Source organism: Haliotis rufescens, unplaced genomic scaffold, assembly GCF_023055435.1.
Source record: "Haliotis rufescens isolate VD_foot unplaced genomic scaffold, xgHalRufe1.0.p SCAF_316, whole genome shotgun sequence".
Taxonomy (NCBI): domain Eukaryota; kingdom Metazoa; phylum Mollusca; class Gastropoda; order Lepetellida; family Haliotidae; genus Haliotis; species Haliotis rufescens.
The window spans coordinates 3,406-24,452 of record NW_025964020.1 but is presented as its reverse complement, the minus strand read 5'-3'; the positions used below and the strand labels follow the sequence as shown (position 1 = coordinate 24,452).

The following is a 21,047-nucleotide window of genomic DNA, read 5'->3' as shown; positions in this document are numbered from 1 at the left end:
GAAAGGGGCAACTCACTCCAAGCCAAACGGTCAAAGGGCAGACAATTTTAGGCATAACCAAACATACAACCGCATGTGCCCCGAGTCATCCGGCCTCATGTCTGGCAGTCAATCACAACCACGACAACAACAACAGCTTCCGCATGCTGATGCAGTCGTTTCGTATTAAGGGCACAGCTTAAACAAAGGTATAGTATAACCCTGTACAATCTTCGTCAGTGCCCGTGTGAAGGCATTCAAATAATATTTCACCTGCACTACATGGTATCGGTCTTCACACTGGTTGACTATACTATGACAATCATTTTTTTTCGCTCATGTATTTCATATATAAGTCATATAGGTAATAACATAACATCTGGCTGTGTTGTGCGATCATTACCATCATATCAAAATACATATATTCAAACTTTTGGTGTTAAGCTTTCACAAGAAAGAATTCCGGGCGTATTCATTACTCAAACACAAGCTCTTACTTATGATGAACAAAAAAATCAAGAACTGAAAATAAAAATATACAAAAAAGAGTAAGACAAAACTGTTTTATTGGCATTCAACAAGTTGGTGAGTAAATAAGAAAACTTCAGTGGATAAGCACTTCTGTGTTTACTTTCGCATCCAGGGATGTATCCATGTTGATTCTTACAGTCATTCAGCTTGACAAAGGCGTGAACTCTATATCGAAACGCTCCAGAAAACCGCTGTGTCTGTCATCCGGATCTGTGCTTTGCAACGTGTTTAAACCTGAATCGAAATAAATACATTTCAATCAATGAAAGTACAAATTTAATATATCATCCTGATCAGCTCCACGTTAGACAATGTTATTTGCCTGTTTACTGGTTAGGGATACCTTCAGGGAATTACCAATTATATATGTATGCATCGCATAATGAATGACTTGGCTAATTAAAACTTAGTATTATGTTGGTTGGCTATGTGATCAGAAGAGGTCCGAATCCGTACATGTGTTTCGTGTCGGATTGGCGTCCAGTCTGCATTGCGGGCCCGTTTCACAAAGAGATCGTAGACCTAAGACGGTCGTAAGTCTATGTTAAGGTATAGGAGTTACGGTAGTCGTAGCCCTACGATCGCTTTGTGAAAAGGGACCCTGCTCTGGTTCGCCTGGCTGATAACGTTCATACTCGTCTCGCGAAGCGCACCCGCCCAGCCATGGTGATTATATGGACGCATCAAACAGTTGCTAAACTGAACGAAGCGTTATTATGTCGCAGGTACCCAACACTGGTGTACCGAGTGAGTGAGTGAGTGAGTGAGTGAGTGATCCCAATTGCTTAGATCGATGCTCATGATGTCCATCACTGGATTGTCTGGTCCAGACTCGATTTTTTTACAGGCGCCGTCATATAGCTGGAATACTGCTGAGTGCGGCGTTAAACAACAAACAAACAAACAAACACACAAACAAACAAATATTTCAGACTGCCGTCACATTGCTTGAATAGCGCTGAGTGTGGCATTAAGCAACAGACAAACAGACTTGCTGTGTCATACTCTGACTACATGGGATGTTAGTCTTTGTGTTAATCACTGGTTTGTCTGGCCCAGTGTTCATGGCTGAGAGCACACAAACAAACATTAAGCACTACTGTCAGTATTCGAAAGTTTCTCCATTATGTGTGAGGTTTTCTGTGTTTGCTGAGTGACGAGATGTGTTGTGTTGTGTTGTGTTGACAGACGTCAGCTTCCACCCACCCCGCCAGCAGACGACGAAGACACGCCACGCCTCCAGCGGCCGACAGTACCCCAGAGGACGGTCATCAACGTGACGCCCGCAGAGAAGGACCAAGGTTAGATACAGCTGTCCTCACACACACCTGAACACTTGGCTGCTGCTAGCTACCACTCACTCACTTACCCACTCACTCACTCACTCACCCACTCTCTCCCACGCCCCACTCTCTCATATTCCACTCGCTCCAACGCCCCACTCTCATATTCCACCCTCTCATACACCCCACTCTCGCACATTAGATGGGAACGTTCCCTTGTGGAGAGCCTAGTTTATGTCTTGTGTCTGGTAAAAGTCAGTGTACAGAAAGTAACATCACACTAATGTTTAGCTTGAGAATATCTCCTCACATGGTGTCCACGAACCTCTAACCCCTAAACTCAACCCCTTGTGGCTCCAGAGGATCCCACTGTGTAGCAGCGGAATGTTAACTCAAGTTCGGCTTCTGGGTGCAGGTGTAGTAAGTGTTTAGAGGGAAGGGTGGCAGTGTCTAAGATGTAGCCTGTGTTTCAGGAGTGTCCTATGCGGAGCTAAGGTACGACATCCCCGGCCACACTGTGAAGACCGTTGACACGGAGCCGGACTCGCACTACGACAAACCCCTGCCTGGCGTGCACCCCCTCATCAACACCTCCCCCACGTCGGAGGGCATCTCCAAACACCCGCCGTCACCTGAGGGAGGTACGGCATCAGCATACCAGCATCCTTACACAAGGGGTTGGGGAATTCAGTGGCAATAGGCAATGTTAGGGGCAGATATACCCAAGCAGGAAAGCCATTAATCACTGTGTAGTTACCAGACAATAACAGGGAGGGGTCAAGACGGGAAGTGGAGGCTATGTAAGCTAGGTTTTGAGACTCTGCAAAAGTTATGCCTTAGGCAGTGATCTCATTATATGAGCTTTTTCCTGTGGCAGCTATTTGCTTTGTTCCCTTTGCCACTTCTATATTGATCTCTTGTTCTGTCTGCAGTATGCATTATTGTGTCTAAACCGTATAAGATCTATGAGAGCAGTGGTCTGCTGTGCTTAACTACTGGAGACTAAATGCTACATATTGCTACAGATAACCACCTTCTGCATCTTGTCTGTATTGTCTATATACACTGCGTTATTATACCGCTCCGAGGATGTTTGTGTGATGTCATATGCACTGCTGTGTAATACAAGTATTATACCACTCCAGGGATGTCTGTGTGTGATATTTACACTACTTAGTAATACAAATATTATGCTACTCCAAGGATGCCTGTGTGGTATATGCCATATGTGAGATATGTGCAAGCATACATTCACTCATCAGCTGTGTCCTCTATGGAGAGATAGGTGCTGAATCAGCAGTATTACCACAAGCATACATTCAGTCATCATACATTCACTCATCATACATTCAGTCATCATACATTCACTCATCATACATTCACTCATCATACATTCAGTCATCATACATTCACTCATCATACATTTACTCATCATACATTCACTCATCATACATTCAGTCATCATACATTCAGTCATCATACATTCACTCATCAGCTGTGTCCCCTATGGAGAGATGGGTGCTGAATCAGCAGTATTACCACAAGCATACATTCACTCATCATACATTCAGTCATCATACATTCACTCATCATACATTTACTCATCATACATTCACTCATCATACATTCACTCATCATACATTCAGTCATCATACATTCACTCATCAGCTGTGTCCCCTATGGAGAGATAGGTGCTGAATCAGCAGTATTACCACAAGCATACATTTACTCATCATACATTCACTCATCATACATTCAGTCATCATACATTCAGTCATCATACATTCACTCATCAGCTGTGTCCCCTATGGAGAGATAGGTGCTGAATCAGCAGTATTACCACAAGCATACATTTACTCATCATACATTCACTCATCAGCTGTGTTCCCTATGGAGAGATAGGAGCTGAATCAGCAGTATTACCACAAGCATACATTCAGTCATCATACATTCACTCATCAGCTGTGTCCCCTATGGAGAGATAGGTGCTGAATCAGCAGTATTACCACAAGCATACATTCACTCATCATACATTCACTCATCAGCTGTGTTCCCTATGGAGAGATAGGTGCTGAATCAGCAGTATTACCACAAGCATACATTCACTCATCATACATTCACTCATCAGCTGTGTCCCCTATGGAGAGATAGATGCTGAATCAGCAGTATTACCACAAGCATACATTCAGTCATCATACATTCACTCATCAGCTGTGTTCCCTATGGAGAGATAGGTACTGAATCAGCAGTATTACCACAAGCATACATTCAGTCATCATACATTCACTCATCAGCTGTGTCCCCTATGGAGAGATAGGAGCTGAATCAGCAGTATTACCACAAGCATACATTCAGTCATCATACATTCACTCATCAACTGTGTCCCCTATGGAGAGATAGGAGCTGAATCAGCAGTATTACCACAAGCATACATTCAGTCATCATACATTCACTCATCAGCTGTGTCCCCTATGGAGAGATAGGAGCTGAATCAGCAGTATTACCACAAGCATACATTCAGTCATCATACATTCACTCATGAGCTGTGTCCCCTATGGAGAGATAGGTGCTGAATCAGCAGTATTACCACAAGCATACATTCACTCATCAGCTGTGTTCCCTGTGGAGAGATAGGTGCTGAATCAGCAGTATTACCACAAGCATACATTCAGTCATCATACATTCACTCATCAACTGTGTCCCCTATGGAGAGATAGGAGCTGAATCAGCAGTATTACCACAAGCATACATTCAGTCATCATACATTCACTCATGAGCTGTGTCCCCTATGGAGAGATAGGTGCTGAATCAGCAGTATTACCACAAGCATACATTCACTCATCAGCTGTGTTCCCTGTGGAGAGATAGGTGCTGAATCAGCAGTATTACCACAAGCATACATTCAGTCATCATACATTCACTCATCAACTGTGTCCCCTATGGAGAGATAGGAGCTGAATCAGCAGTATTACCACAAGCATACATTCAGTCATCATACATTCACTCATCAACTGTGTTCCCTATGGAGAGATAGGTACTGAATCAGCAGTATTACCACAAGCATACATTCACTCATCAGCTGTGTCCCCTATGGAGAGATAGGTGCTGAATCAGCAGTATTACCACAAGCATACATTCAGTCATCATACATTCACTCATCAGCTGTGTTCCCTATGGAGAGATAGGTGCTGAATCAGCAGTATTACCACAAGCATACATTCAGTCATCATACATTCACTCATCAGCTGTGTCCCCTATGGAGAGATAGGTGCTGAATCAGCAGTATTACCACAAGCATACATTCAGTCATCATACATTCACTCATCAGCTGTGTCCCCTATGGAGAGATAGGTGCTGAATCAGCAGTATTACCACAAGCATAGGGTACACGTAGTGGGCACCTAATCTGGCCTGGAGTCACCATGGGCTTGACGTGCATGCTTATAGAACTCATATCGCCATTTCAATAAAATACTTGTCTGTTGTCTTGGTAACTTGAATACGGTGAGATATTATCCCATGTGAGATATGTCATACTCAGAAAATATCCTGAAGCTTCATGTGTTGAACCTTATGTCTCTGCTTGTGACGCTGAAGTCTTGGTCAGTCTCACTGTCACACTGTCTCAGAGTCACGTGGTCACACTGTCACGATCATTTGTCTTCTGTCTTGTGCCGTGCCAGTGATGGAAATTAACTAGAAAAACACAGGCCTTTCGGAATTGTTACTAGTCCTTAAAAAATAAGCAGACTCTCAAATTTAAATCTTTTTTTTCTTTTTTTAAAAATATTTTTTATTCAGTTCAGTATATGACATTACAGGGTTATACATGGAGTAGCACGTCTTGTAGCATACTTGTTAGGTATAGGTTACCTATACAGCAGACAGCAGGTCAGCAAGTTTAAGTTCGCTACAGGTGTCCATCAAAGTTTACACATGGTGAAAACGGGCAAATATTTGCCATATTTATTAACTAATCTTTTAACTCAATCTTTTAAGACTTGAAAGATGTCTAGCGCAGCGATTTGGGGAATCGAGAGGAAGATAATTAACAGCATGTGTTAAAAAAACGGCCTATAGCTAAGTAGAAGTATGATTATATTAGCCCGAGGTATTTTCTACTGGCCTCGGGCCTATAGGTGAGCGTTAATTTCCACCCTGTGTACTTTTTTGTATTTATGTTGTTGTTTTTTAAAAACAATACCATATAAACCACACAGTTATAAAGTGTAAGTAAATATATATAATTAAATATTGGGATGGTTATAAACAACAATTACCATTTGGGTCCTTCACTCATCTTGAGTACCAGGGTGGTCGGGTAGCCTAGTGGTTAAAGCGTTCGCTCGTCATGCCGAAGACCCGGGTTCAATTCCCGACATGGGTACAATGTGTGAAGCCCATTTCTGGTGTCCCCGTGGTGATATTGCTGGAATATTGCTAAAAGCGCCGTAAAACCTTACTCACTCACTCACTCATCTTGAGTACCATGCAGTTGCGTAGAGTTAGTGACCCATCACCTAGAGTCTGGGATGAGTTCTCTGTGACAGGGTCACTCACTCACTCACTCACTCACTCACTCACTCACTCATCTTGAGTACCATGCAGTAGAGTAGAGTTAGTGACCCATCACCTACAGTCTGGGATGAGTTCTCTGTGACAGGGTTGATGGTGTGTCTGTACCCTGATGGTGGGGATTTACTGACGTCCTTTCAGTCACTGGTTTGTCTGGTCCATTACTCACAGCCTGCCATAGGGATAGAGCTGGAATAATGCAGTCATCCCTCACTCACTCACTCACTCTCAGGATCTGCTGAATGAGTTTTGTTTGTTTTGTTGGTTTGTTTGTTTGTTGTTTAACGCCGCACTCAGCAATATTCCAGCTATATGACGGTAGTCTGTAAATAATCTTGTCAGGACCAGACATTCCAGTGATTGACATCATGAAAATTGATCCACACGAATGGGATACGATGACATGCATCAACCAAGTCAGCAACCCTGATCACCCGATCCCGTTAGTCGCCTCTTACGACAAGCATAGTCGCCCTTTAAGGCAAGCATGGGTTGCTGAAGACCTATTCTACCCGGGATTCTACGGGATCTTCCCGGATGGCTGAATGAGTAAACACCTCTGCATGGATGTTGACATTAACACTAGGCTGCACAATCACAAGAACTTAGGGCTCTAATTCTCACCAATTCCTCAACAAAACAATTCTGGAAGGTTTTACGATGCACTTAACATATCCCTGAATAGTTGTATGCAATGTTCTCTCGACTTTCTTGAGACGTGATGCACTTGTTGAGGTAGAAATATATTACTTTGGCACATATATAACATGTTTGACTTGATCTTTCATGCAAAGCATTCATGTGAACAAACACTTTGTTCCCATATTTTGTTTTTTATGTTGAATTTTTGTCATGCTTGACTCTGCTGTTTTTAAGTTGCATGCCTGTGCTTGCCCTTATTTGCTTACCCAGCATGCTTTGCCTAATGCTTTCCTCATGCTTCACTCACATTTTACAGGAACTATTTTCTCCGTGACAGGAAACGCTCCCCCCCAGTTACATCGACTTCCAAGTGAATATGCCTGCCCACCTGCCCATATGCCCAGGGCCAAACAGCCAGCTCCTGTTCAGTCACAGTAAGTACAGCAAACCTGAGCCTCTCAACCCCACAGTCACACACCTCCCCCACAGTCACACACCTCCCCCGCATACCAACGCCTCCATCCCTCAGACCCACACCTCCACCCCACTATTACACACCTCCACCCCACTATTACACACCTCCCTCCCACAATGACATACCTCCACCCCACAATGACACACCTCCACCCCACAATGACATACCTCCACCCCACAGGCCCACACCTCCACCCCCACAATGGTACATCTTCACCCCACAATGACACACCTTCGCCGCACGGACCAACACCTCCACCCTTCACAAGGGGAGGGACGAGAGAATCATTGAGTGGGAGGGTATATGGAATCATTGAGGAGAGGGTATATTGAATCATTGAGTGGGGGAGGGTATATGGAATCATTGAGGGGGGAGGGAATATAGAATCATTGAGGGGGAGGGTAGATGGAATCATTGAGGGGATGGAATATAGAATCATTGAGGGGGGATATAGAATCATTGAGGGGTAGGGAATATAAAATCATTGAGGGGGAGGGTATATGGAATCATTGAGGGGGAGGGAATATAGAATCATTGAGGGGAGGGAATATAAAATCATTGAGGGGCAGGGTATATGGAGTCATTAAGGGGAGGGAATATAGAATCATTGAGGGTAGGGAATATGGAACCATTGAGGGGTAGGGAATATAGAATCATTGAGGGGAAGGGAATATAGAATCATTGAGGGGGAAGGCTATATGGAGTCATTGAGGGGGAGGGAATATAGAATCATTGAGGGGGAAGGTATATTGTGTCATTGAGGGGGAGGGAATATAATCATTGAGGGGGTGGGTATATCGAGTCATTGAGGGGAGGCAATATAAAATCATTGAAGGGGAGGGAATATGGAGTCATTGAGGGGAGGGAATATTGCATTGATGGGAGGGAATATGGAATCATTGAGGGGGAGGGAATATAGAATCATTAAGGGGGGAGGGTATATCGAGTCATTGAGGGGGAGGGAATATAGAATTATTGAGGCGGTGGGAATATAGCATTGAGGGGAGGGAATATGGAATCATTGAGGGGAATATAGAATCATTGAGAGGAAGGGTATGTGGAGTCATTGAGGGGAGGGAATATAACACATTGAGGGGAGGGAATATGGAATCATTGATCATTGAGGGGGAGGGAATATAGAATCATTGAGGGGGAGGGAATATAGAATCATTGAGGGGGAGGGTATATCGAGTCATTAATGGGGAGGGAATATCGAGTCATTGAGGGGGAGGGAATATAGAATCATTGATGGGGAGGGAATATAGAATCATTGAGGGGGAGGGTATAGCGAGTCATTGAGTGGTAAGGAATAATGAATCATTGAGGGGAGGGAATATAACACATTGAGGGGAGGGAATATGGAATCATTGATCATTGAGGGGGAGGGAATATAGAATCATTGATGGGGAGGGAATATAGAATCATTGAGGGGGAGGGTATAGCGAGTCATTGAGTGGTAAGGAATAATGAATCATTGAGGGGAGGGTATATCAAGTCATTGAAGGGGAAGGGTCCTGTAATCCCCCTGCATTCCAGCTCTTTTACATCTGGCACAAAATAAATACAAAATCAAAAATAATTACATGTGTTTGTTGGGAAAATATGAATGTATGATAGTATTTTGATGTTGTTTCTATGAGTTAATGAGATCGATCTGCCCACTATTCTACACTAATGTGACAGCTGGGGCCATCAGATATGGTTAATTAGTATTGGATGTGTGTGTTGTTTCAGTGGAGATGTGAATGATATTCCCCTGCCCGCTCGGCGCGAGGGACTGCGAGAGAACCAGGACCTAAACAAGGAGAACAATGGAACGATTGTGGGCAGTTTAAATGAGGAGCACGTCACCATACTCGTAGACCGGGGCTACGATCGCCTCAAAGCAGTGGAGGCCTTGAGAGTGTCGCACAACAACCTCAAAATGGCCGAGGACATTCTGGATACGTTTGTTAAAAACAATCGATGAAAAAAAGTAGGGAGTGTGATGATTCTACCAACCACCAGGGGGCACTGTCGCCACGTTTGATACGCCTGGACTGATTGTATTGAGAAGAGACGTGGGCAGAGTGCCATGTGACTTGAGACTGTTCTGCTGTAGACGTGTCGTAATCAAATAATTTATACTCACTCTACAATCAAAGTGAGGCTGCCTCGGTCTGGTCCTACCCCTCGCAGGTTCCTGGGGTCGTGTGGCGGAGAGTCACTTATGCTTTTAGTACGTTAGTATTTATGTCCGTATATCCCATGAGGCTGTGACTCTATTCATTTCAGCCGCACCAAGAGAGGAGACTTTTCTACTTTGTTTCTGTCACTGTAACATTGGGACACGCCCACAAGTTACGTTTTTGTCACTGTAACATTGGGACACACCCACAAGTTCCGTTTTTGTCACTGTAACATTGGGACACGCCCACAAGTTACATGTTTCCGTCACTGTAACGTTGGGACACGCCCACAAGTTACATGTTTCTGTCACTGTAACATTGGGACAGGCCCACAAGTTACATGTTTCTGTCACTGTAACATTGGGACACGCCCACAAGTTACATGTTTCTGTCACTGTAACATTGGGACACGCCCACAAGTTACATGTTTCTGTCACTGTAACATTGGGACAGGCCCACAAGTTACATGTTTCTGTCACTGTAACATTGGGACACGCCCACAAGTTACATGTTTCTGTCACTGTAACATTGGGACACGCCCACAAATTGCCTATTTCTGTTGCTGTAATGTTGGGACAAGTATGCCATTCTTCAAGAGCTGGTTTTTCTCTTTGAATTGCATATCCACACGCCAGATGCACCTTTTGATAAACATGCCCTGGCCACTTGTACAAAGCATGTTGTTCGTCAAGCTGACACTCTGTTTACCATTTAGCCTGGTCAACATACTTGTAGGTGGGCATCTAGATCATACCTTTCATGATAGATGTGTTCATGAAGATTTACTAAACTGTTCATGATATTGGTACGAAGATAATCCTGACAATTAACTTGACAGCTGAATATCTTGATTATTCATGAAGAACAGCTGCACAGGTGAATATCTCAGTGTCAATAATGATAAATACGGTAACTATTACTGTAGGCGAACTTCTAGATAATCTTTCATTAAGAATGTGTTCATTATAGCTGGTTATGCCTCTATTAAGAATCTTGCTATTCCATTGGTTATTCCGTACCACGTGACAAAAAAATACGTTTCAATGTTGACCCCCAAATCACGTGACTGACACTGACCTCAAACATTGACTTGTCACATGATCAGTATTGACTTGTCACATGATCAGTATTGACTTGTCACATGATCAGTATTGACTTGTCACGTGATGAATATTGACTCGTCTGCTAGGAAACAAGATGGCGTCCGGTTCTAACATTTTATGGTTCGTGGGTAAATTATTGTAATGAAACAGAAAAGTTTAAGGGTACATGAACTTTAGATTATATTTCGGTTTAACAATACGAATGATCAAGAGTAGTTAATTGTATATTGAAGGTAACATCTCGATACTGATAATGATAGATCTGAGTTGACCTGTGACTTCCGTCACTTGGACACACCCAGAAACCTTTGGTCGAGGGTTTAAATCTTTGTTCACTCCGATTATGTTTCTAGGTTCGTCAGCTCATGGGTTTCACCAGAGTGCTAAACGTCTGAGACCTGGCTAACTTCCTGGCTTTGCCCCCACGTCAAGTTGACACATGGAGTATAACTGAAATTCTCTTCAAAGCAATGTTGGGGGCACGGGTGGCCCAGTCGTCTAAGGCGCCGCGATTCGCTGTGCAGAGTTGCGTCCCTTGGGCAGGCCAGAAACCTATGACTGTGGGTTCGAATCCCGGTTCGCCCCGATTATGTTTCTAGGTTTGTCAGCACCATACCCGTGCTCGTTGGTTTCACCGAAGTGGTAAACGTCTGAGACCTGCATCACTTCGGGCTTTCCTCCCACATTAAGCTGACTCACTCACATTCAAAGCAATGTTAAAGCCAACTGACTCCAAGTCGTCTCAAAAAGGCCGTAGTGTTCTCACCAAGTTAGCTTTATTGTGGTCATCTCATACTGGGATTTAGCAGGCACAACAAATTTCCTGGCATCTATTGCGTACAATGGGACATACGTGTTATAGGATAATCCTATGTTACGAGGTACTGTAAATCTTGAAGTTAACGCGAGCATGAATTAAATGATAAAATGCGAGTGGTCTTTGTTCGCATTAATGAAACTTCGTATTTATGTCTCCAAAATGACTATCAACAATATGACTTCGGATAGCGCACACTTTGGATAGCGGAAATACCAACCTGAATATATACACAAACATGGTTTATTGAGCAGCAGTTGTAACAAGTACATAACAATGTCATTTAAAGAATAGGAATTACACAAAGGGCATCCGGTGAGTTATCACTGCTGGGGTCAAGAGTTCTACCCACTCGTGTCAAACTAGGCATCATTGACCACTGTTTGATTGGATTAGGGTAAGGATTCCTATCATTCCACTGGGGATGGGGTGGGGGGAGTCGCATTGATTTTGAGTCGCATTTTTTGGCTAGGGGTCAGCAGTCGTATTAATTTGGAGACACATTAATTTCCAGATTTACAGTATATTGTTTGTGGTGTTCATCACTGAAAATGAAATTCGGCATTGATTCTGGGTGGGTGTGTCTTTATTCTTCCAAATACCTGCAAATAGTGCGTGAATTTGTATGCATATTTATGACATGTTTATTATTGGTTTTTTTTGTAAAATTTCTCTTACGACTACCCTCCTGATTTCTGATTTCTGTAAATCTCTGTGAGACCATTTGATCTAGTACATACCTTCTGATAGAATAGACAAGATGGGTGATCAGTTGACAAACGCTGATAGGGGCACCTTGACCGTACATCCCCACTGCGTCTATGCTATGCTAGAATATACAGATTCCTGCAGGATATGAGTATCAATTGAGATAACGCTGATAGGGGCACCTTGACCGTACATCCCCACAGCGTCTATGCTCATTGCTGTGCTAGAATATACAGATTCCTACAAGATGGGTGTATCAATTGAGATAAAGCTGATAGGGGCACCTTGACCGTACATCCCCACAGCGTCTATGCTATGCTGGAATGTACAGATTCCTGCAGGATATGAGTATCAATTGAGATAACGCTGATAGGGGCACCTTGACGGTACATCCCCACCGCGTCTATGCTGTGCTGGAATATACAGATTCCTGCAGGATATGAGTATCAATTGAGATAACGCTGATAGGGGCACCTTGACCGTACATCCCCACAGCGTCTATGCTGTGCTAGAATATACAGATTCCTGCAGGATGGGTGTACCAATTGAGTAATGCTGCTCAACATTTGCTAAGGACCACACCATTGACTGAAGATGAATGTTGTTCAAATGTTGAGTCGTATATTATTGCATTCAAAATAGGAGCATCTTTAACTTGATAAGTCTCCTGTAAGAGTCGGGGGCACAGATGGCCCAGTTGTCTTAGGTGCCGCGATTTGCTGTGCAGTGTATGATTGTGGGTTCGAATCCCGGTTCACCCTGATTATGTTTCTAGGTTTAGTGAGCACCATACCCGGGCTGGTGGGTTTCACCAAAGTGGTAAACATCTGAGACCTGCATCACTTCGGGCTTTCCTCCCACTTTAAGCTGACAAGAAGTAATATAATTGGAATACTGTTAAAAGCTGAGTTATGCCATACTCACTCACTCACTCACACAGCCTAGGCACTAGAAGGTTGCAAACACGGTTTGTCTCAACTTGGACTGGCTGTTCTGTTGAAAAAAACATGCAAACGGCGTAGTCCTGTTGTGGCTGAGTTCTTTTGGAATGTCAGAGTTCTTCTGTCGTGATTAATAAGGTGTGTTGACCAGAATAGGTAGGATAATGTACACAGCTGTCTAGAACTGCAATTTCACACAGGAATTATTTGTATTTTGCATTTGTTAATTGACACTTATTAACTACTGGGTCATGCGCTATAAGATGATACGAGTGCTGCGACTATCGTAAGTCGACGATAGAATTTCAACAGTGGAAGGAGGCCCTGAATTCTGTGTTGCGGAAGGAAACTAGCTTTGGGATCAAGACTGACGTTCCAGATGACATAAATATTGTCAGATAAGGTTTTTATTTGCTGTTGTTCACCTTTGAAAAATGACAAATTCCTACCATTCGACTGGACATTTTGTTCTTAAACTGAACTATGAGATGTCCTCAGTCTCTGTTACAAGCAGCAACACAGGTTCAAGGTTATCTTAACGAGGTAGGTAATCAGTACAAGGCCCTCATTTGCAAACTTAAAAACTTTGCATGAAACTATATTTTCCTTGGAATATACTATATATTACATGTGTATATTAATGGGAAATACTAAACATCTAAGTGTGAAATAAGTAGTTGAGTCTATCATTATAGGCCAATGCGATATCTTCTTCCTTGTACATGTTAACCAAAGTATTATTTGCACTCACATCGGCAGTGTCCTCCACACTCTACAGGCCCTGGTTTAAGGGCCAGGGGTGGCCCTGGTTTGAGGGCCAGGGGTGGCCCAGGTTTAAGGGCCAGGGGTGGCCTGGTTTGAGGGCCAAGGGTGGCCCAGGTTTAAGGGCAGGGTTGACCCTGGTTTGAGGGCCAAGGGTGGCCCAGGTTTAAGGGCCAGGGGTGGCCCTGGTTTGAGGGCAAGGGGTGGCCCTGGTTTGAGGGCCAAGGGTAGCCCAGTCACCTAAGGTGCTGCAGTGTGCTGCAATTCCTCCCTCAGGCATGCCGTGAACCTGTGATCATGGGTTCGAATCCTAGATCCACCTTGATTGTCACGGTGTTTTCTGTACCATACCCGTGTTGTGGGTTTCACCAGAGTGGTAAACGTCGAAGAACTGCATCACTCTGTCTTTCCTCCTAACACAAACTGAAACACCATGTATATTACTCAAAAAGAAGTTAAAGACAGCCCAATGTTTTCTTATGACTATAGTTAGTCTGTCATGGCTGGTGGGTGCACACAACCTTCCATTTGTGGGTGTTCTTTGACTTGTTTTGAGTAGTATATGTGAAATACTGTTCACAGTTGTGTGAAGCACAACCGATTTACTAGCACCTTGCATCTGTACTGGCAGTGGGCTAGTGTTAATTGCCATATTAAACTGTATATTCATGTCTTGGACCCTGAACTTTGTCGGATCTGGTGCTGAAGGCTGCTGTCAGGCCCAAACTTAAAACTCTATGGTTATAACTGTCATACAAAGTTACAATCTTTTTCCTATTGTTTTGCTATTGTGCAGTGTTTTTCCCATTGCTGATACCATGGATACTCTGATTTCTGTCATGACTTCATGGAGGCAGTACATGCTCCTTTTTATGCTCCATTCGTCAAAGCTTTGGAAAATTTGGCTTTGACATTGCATGGAAACCATGACCTAGTGCTTATGACCTTAACCTTGTGCTTATGACACTGGACTTTGTGCTGATGACCTTGATCGAGTGTTTACGACCTTGACCTTTTTCGCTGCCCCAGCAATTACTGAATAAGGTGGAATCTGGCTGAATCAATTCAGGTTTGAGCCTGGGACCATTGAAACCAGTAAGTTAGTCAGGACAATTGGGAGTGTGTATGTTTTATACGGTTGACTTAGAACATATGTTACACACAAGGCATGCCCTCTTAGCTAAAGTATATTTTGTAATTTTTTTATCGCAACTTTAACTTTTATTGTGACGGCTTGATGTTTGTATCCCCCTGCCATACCTAATGTATGGTGATCTGTTAAGGTCATATTTTCATAGGATTTGTTTTTTTTCCATTGGTATTCATGACCATTGAGTCTGTTATTGTTGTTTATATGCTGGCTCACAAGCTGATCCAATTCTTATTGTATGACTGTTTTGACAGTGCTATGTATATTGTTGTTTTTTTCTAAGATATGTCCACTGTTATATATACATACTTTCTACCGGGCGGTATGGCTCATATCCCCCTCCATGCAGTACCCTCTCCTGTACATATACAACTGTTTATACCCTGTGTACAATGTTTGTTACTTGCTGTCCTCACTTCCCTGTACATAAGCTATCATCATTCATGGAGGCTGCTGACTCCTTGTCATTGTCTTGGATACATTTCAAATTGTTCATGTATGTCAAAAATAGTTTGGCTGGAAGATGAATGTCCCAAGATTGAGTTATTTTTTAACAGGGCCTCGATTTCATAATCAACTCACACCAATTTGTAAAATATTGCATTACTACATTTGAAGGGCACTTGGCCTTGGTTTGGCTGGCAGTTCCAGGAACACTGTCCCTCCTGAACTATAAGGGTAAATGTAAAGTGGCTTGGTAAAGTCACAGTGACGGTGTAGGACAGGCTGAGTGAGGGGTGGGGAATGTATTTCCAGCCAAACTATATTTTTCACCAACACTAATCTCTGGCCACAAGAAATTAATTATTACATTATGATCCAAATTTATCAATGTAGTGAAGGAGGAGGGGGTTTTATTTTTAAAAACATCATCTTTCAAGGTCACGATTGAAAGTGAGCGTATGTCGTTGTCTGCTGGTCTGCTTGTCTTCTGTAAAATTCTCCTCCTCAGAATCCACAAGACCAATGAAGCTGACACTTCACATGTTTATTCCCAACAATGATGGCACTGAATCTGTTGAAGAGGTTGGAATCAGTTTTTCAATATGGCCACCATGGCAGCCATTTTGAAAAAGATATTTATGACCATTACTCAGTCATTGTTCAATATGTGATTAAAGTTATTATCTAGTTAGCTATCTGTGAGTCATGCTGTTAAATCTCTCCATGTGCTGTAAAACTTCTATGAAAGGGGCGGTCGGGTAGCCTACTGTAATGCCGAAGACCCGGGTTCGATTCCCGACATGGGTACAATGTGTGAAGCCCATTTCTGGTGTCCCCCGCCGTGATATTGCTGGAATATTGCTTAAAGCGGCGTAAAACCTCACTCACTCACTCACTCCTATGAAATTGTAAGACTTTGTCATGTATGTTTCCCCTTTAGATGACATTTTGGTCAATTCATTAGACTTTAGTTCTAGTGTTTAGTATTTATACAGAGAATAGATGAAAATCAATGCAGACAGCAGAATTAGGTTCAGACTGCCTTTGTTTTTTAAAACTGTTGCGTACATATCCAGGTGAGCTACAGTTCCCTGACACTATTGTTTTTGTAACAGTTCTGTTATAATGAAATATGAAGGTGAGAGGACAGGGTGATAATGTAGCAATCAATTTTTGTTGGCCTTTGGTGTTTATATGAGTTCTTGAAGCTGTACTTAATACAATGCCGCTTGGTTGCCCTGCTTGCAGTGTTCTCATGACCTGTCTCATGCCCTGTACATCCAGCATCACCCACCCCCTCCAATCACAGGACCTGATTCTTCAAGCTCCCTCCCAGCGCTTGACACCTTCGTTACGCTCTCGGTAACATCGCTGTCACCAGTAGGGGCACGCCCATTACAAGAATCTTGAAATTTGCCCTCTAATCCCATATCATAGTGAATTTTGAAAAGGTTTATGACTGACCATAATTTGCAGATGAATTTACCATTTTGTTTGTTTGATCAGATTGGTTCACAATTGCAGACAAATGGAAAATCAACCAACTTCCCCCTTACAGTCTAACAATATCAATTACATGATAGTTGTCATGAAACGCAAATTCAGATTGATAAACAAAGAAAATAATATAGCAAGCGTAAGAGTATCCACGTCACGGCATTATCACTTGGTTGTAAACATAACGGTCATTCGGCTGTGAATTCAACTCCATGCATGGTTGTGGCCACGCATCACAGTGGGGAGGTTTGACTGGTGGCAGTGATAGTATAGAGAGCTCCGGGGTATCACTGTGAGGAGCTTGCGGATTCTGGTCATATTCCACATCCTGTCACCATGGATACTACAATCAAATATTGTCACAATATGTGAAATGGCCTTCAGGTATTCCAAAGAAATGAAATTGGGCACCAAGTGCTAAATATGTTCCGTTTTAGGTCCATATGTGGCAGTTTGTGGAATTGGTTTTTCATATTCACTAACCACTGTTATGCAAACCTTTGCCACTATAAGTGGTGTATAAATGTGTATATTGCCAGTGTGGTGTATGTCTAGTTATCTCCAGTGTTCACTGAGGGTACTGTGTGAAGGGCTGATGTCCCTGCCACCTATCCTGCTTGACTGCTGTATATGAAGTTGTGGGTGGCCTCTCGACGCTCACGGCTCCCATGCATGTATAAAGAAAATGCATAAATGTTTCAAACCATCAACCCTTTGCTGTTGTTATTTATCTGCGTGTGATCCCCAGCTCCTCGTGAATGAGAGGAGAGAGAGAGACAGAGAGACTGTTGGGGCTCATTCGACGACTGAACTTGGTTGGTTGGTTTGTTGTTTACCGCCGCACTCAGCAATATTCCAGCTATAGGACGGCGGTCTGTAAGTAATCAAGTCTGGACAATCCAGTGATTGACATCATGAGCATCGATCCATGCAATTGGGATATGATGACATGCATCAACCAAGTCAGCGAGTCTGACCACCCGATCCAGTTAGTCGCCATTTATGACAAGCATAGTCGCCTTTTACATCAAGCATGGGTTGCTGAAGATCTATTCTACCACGGATCTTCACGGGTCTGGAAGGGCTTGTATATCACAAGACTGAAGGATATGTAATAGGACTGTCCTTGTTAATGACATTGATAATAAAAAGATTGACAATATTTGAATAAGAAGACCTATGCGACAGCAGCCTGTAATAAAGTTGGGTGTGGTCAGGTCTCTCATTAGGGGCGGTGAGGGCAAGCGGTCAAAAGCGCCAGGTTAGCAAGCACCAGGTCCTGAGATCGTTCCCGCATGTGACCAGGTTGTTATTCAGCCTTGGGACCAACAATATTTACAGGTCTTTAAGGTGTTGTGACTACTCCTAGTGTACAGAACATTCACCCTGTGCACTCAAAAGAACCCACTCGTCCAACGGTAGATGACAAGATGGTGGAAACACGGATACGTACATACACCCGAAACACAAGTGTCACAACGTGTGGGGTCACCCTGGACAAGTGACTTAGTTCAAATGTGCCTCTGTTCACCCAGGAGGGAATGGGTACCCGGTATGTGAAGCGGATATAAAAACTAACAGGTTGGGTTGTATACTCCCCAGGGAGTTGAGAATGATAACTGGAATGCAAATGGATGCACTGGCCAGGGAACAAATAAGACCGCTTTTAAATACCCGCATTAGTACCTCGATACCTGTGGTATATAAATGTATGATATGAGAATATAGTAATGTTAACCATCCAATCCTCATGTTGGTCAGCCATGTGTTCGTACTGACAAGTGGATGTAAATAAAAATCTAAGAAGACAAATTACTGTAAATCTTGACACAGCCACTGATTGATATCATGAGCATCAAACATCAAGAACACAGAATGCAGAAACAATACTCATTGTTTATTCAAATGTCTTCAACTTCTACAATGTACACCATGGTTCAAGAATGTCATCCGGTCAAGCAAGGGTAGGTCTTTTCCTAATATACTACTCAAAAGAAGTTAAGGAACACCTGATTCTTCAAATTACTGTGGTTAATCTGTCTAACATCTTTTGAGTAGTATACACCACTTCAGATTGCAAGTAAATCAGAGCTACACCAGCGAGTGAGTGAGTTGGGGTTTAACGCCGCTTTTAACAGTATTCCAGTTATATCGCGGCGTGTCAGCTTAATGTGGGAGGAAAGCCCAAAGTGATGCAGGTCTCAGACGTTTACCACTTTGGTGAAACCCACGAGCATGGGTATGGTGCTGACAAACCTAGAAACATAATCGGGGCTAACCGGGATTCGAACCCACAATCGTAGGTTTCTGGCGTGCCCAAGGGACGCAACTCTGCACAGCGCCTTAGACAACTGGGCCCCCCGTGCCCCCCGCTACCCCAGTGACTGAGCCACCAGGATGACTGGTCCAGACTGATGTGATGTAAAACTGTAGACTGTCACACAGCGCCATTCGTCCACTCACAAACAGGGTGCGACAACACAACAATATCACAACTCACTGGTCTGGTCCTCTTGAATAAACCCAAAATAAAACAGACTACTCACAAGGAGTTAAAGAACCCCGATACTTTCATATGATTACAGTTAATCTGTCATAACATGATCGAATAACTACAGTAACCTATGGTAATAACGAACTCAAAGGGACCACTAATTTTTGTTTCTTAAAACCGTAGTTCATCATAAGCATATATACAGCAAAAGGACGCTACTATCCATCAGTTCATTATAAGCGTGTTTGTTATAAAAGTAGTTTATAGTTTTATGCAAAAATTGGGTTTCCTTAACTTCTTTTGAGTAGTATATAATACTGAACCTATGAGGACAACAATGCCAAATATTTAAATATATTCTTGACATGAAAATCATTTTGGGGTATCATGGAAAAGAAAATATATATCCTTATCAAGTGTAGTGTAGTATAGAATCCTGTCCCAAGGGTGAAGTGAGGGACAGGTTAAGACTCAGAAATATTTCAGCAATATCACAACATCCTGAAGTGAGGGAGTATGGTTTTACGCCACTTTTAGCAATATTCCAGCAATATCAAGGCGGGGGACACCAGAAACAGGCTTCACACAATGTACCCATGTCGGAAATCGAACCTGGGTCTTTGGTGTGACGAGCGAACGCTTAAACCACTAGGCTACCCGACCACCCCACAACATGCTGTAAATCGTCAAGTCCGGACCAGCAATCCAGTGGCTGATAACATGAGCACAGGTGCCCAGCCTATTTATTCCCTTTCAGTAATATCTGGATAAAGTAGGCAGTCATTTTCACTGTTTATTTATTGTCAGTAATCACCATAGCAACCCGGTGAGGTTAGTTTCTTTCGTTTCAAGTTTCTATCACCGTCAGCCACTGGGAGCTATTTTTTATTGTACCAAGTGTGCATGTCTTTTACATTCGTAAAAATTGTACACATATTTTCACATACTCACTCAACAGCTATTTGAAAGAAATAAGATTACCGAATATATTTCTTAAAGTAATATTAATTCAGAGCTCCTTACAGTGTACGTCTGGACAGAATGCCACGTTAATCTTCAACAAATTACATGCAATGCATCAAGTAACTACGAAAGGTCTGTTTTAAAAAAAATATGATTTACCATATTCGACGTAATAAGCGCCCAGGGCGCTCTCAAAATTAGAAATAGGGGGCTCTTATTAGATTAATATTTTGGTGGAAAAAACCCAACAGAGTTGAAAGATAAATTTCGTGGTTTATGTTGACAGCCTGAAATGTTTATGTACGACAGATATATTTCTCCAGAATTTAACTGCCTATAATTAAGGGTGCATATAACACACGAGTGCATATTATACGCAAATAAATGTCCTGTGTACATTGATCAATCGGAAGGGGTGCTAATTGGGATTGTTCACTAGCCAATATCTTAGCAAATGTCGCCGTGGGCGCTTATTAGAGCGGGGCACTTATTACGTCGAATACGGTATATTTTTT

General features: G+C 42.8%; 1 protein-coding gene and 1 long non-coding RNA gene across 2 annotated transcripts; both read left to right on the top strand.

Moving 5' to 3' along the window:
* Positions 1–170: 170 nt before the first annotated feature.
* On the top strand, positions 171–10,065 carry LOC125371609 (microtubule-associated serine/threonine-protein kinase 3-like; the record flags this gene model as incomplete). Its single annotated transcript, XM_048380624.1, has 5 exons — positions 171–188; positions 1,699–1,811; positions 2,267–2,434; positions 7,327–7,444; positions 9,220–10,065. Coding segments are annotated over 5 exons (652 nt in total), but the record flags the coding sequence as incomplete, so codon positions are not given.
* A 1,988-nt stretch (positions 10,066–12,053) lies between these two features.
* Positions 12,054–17,785, top strand: LOC125371935. The gene is made up of 2 exons (XR_007217914.1): positions 12,054–14,006; positions 14,149–17,785. It is a non-coding gene; the product is annotated as an uncharacterized LOC125371935 (long non-coding RNA).
* The last annotated feature ends 3,262 nt before the right edge of the window (positions 17,786–21,047 follow it).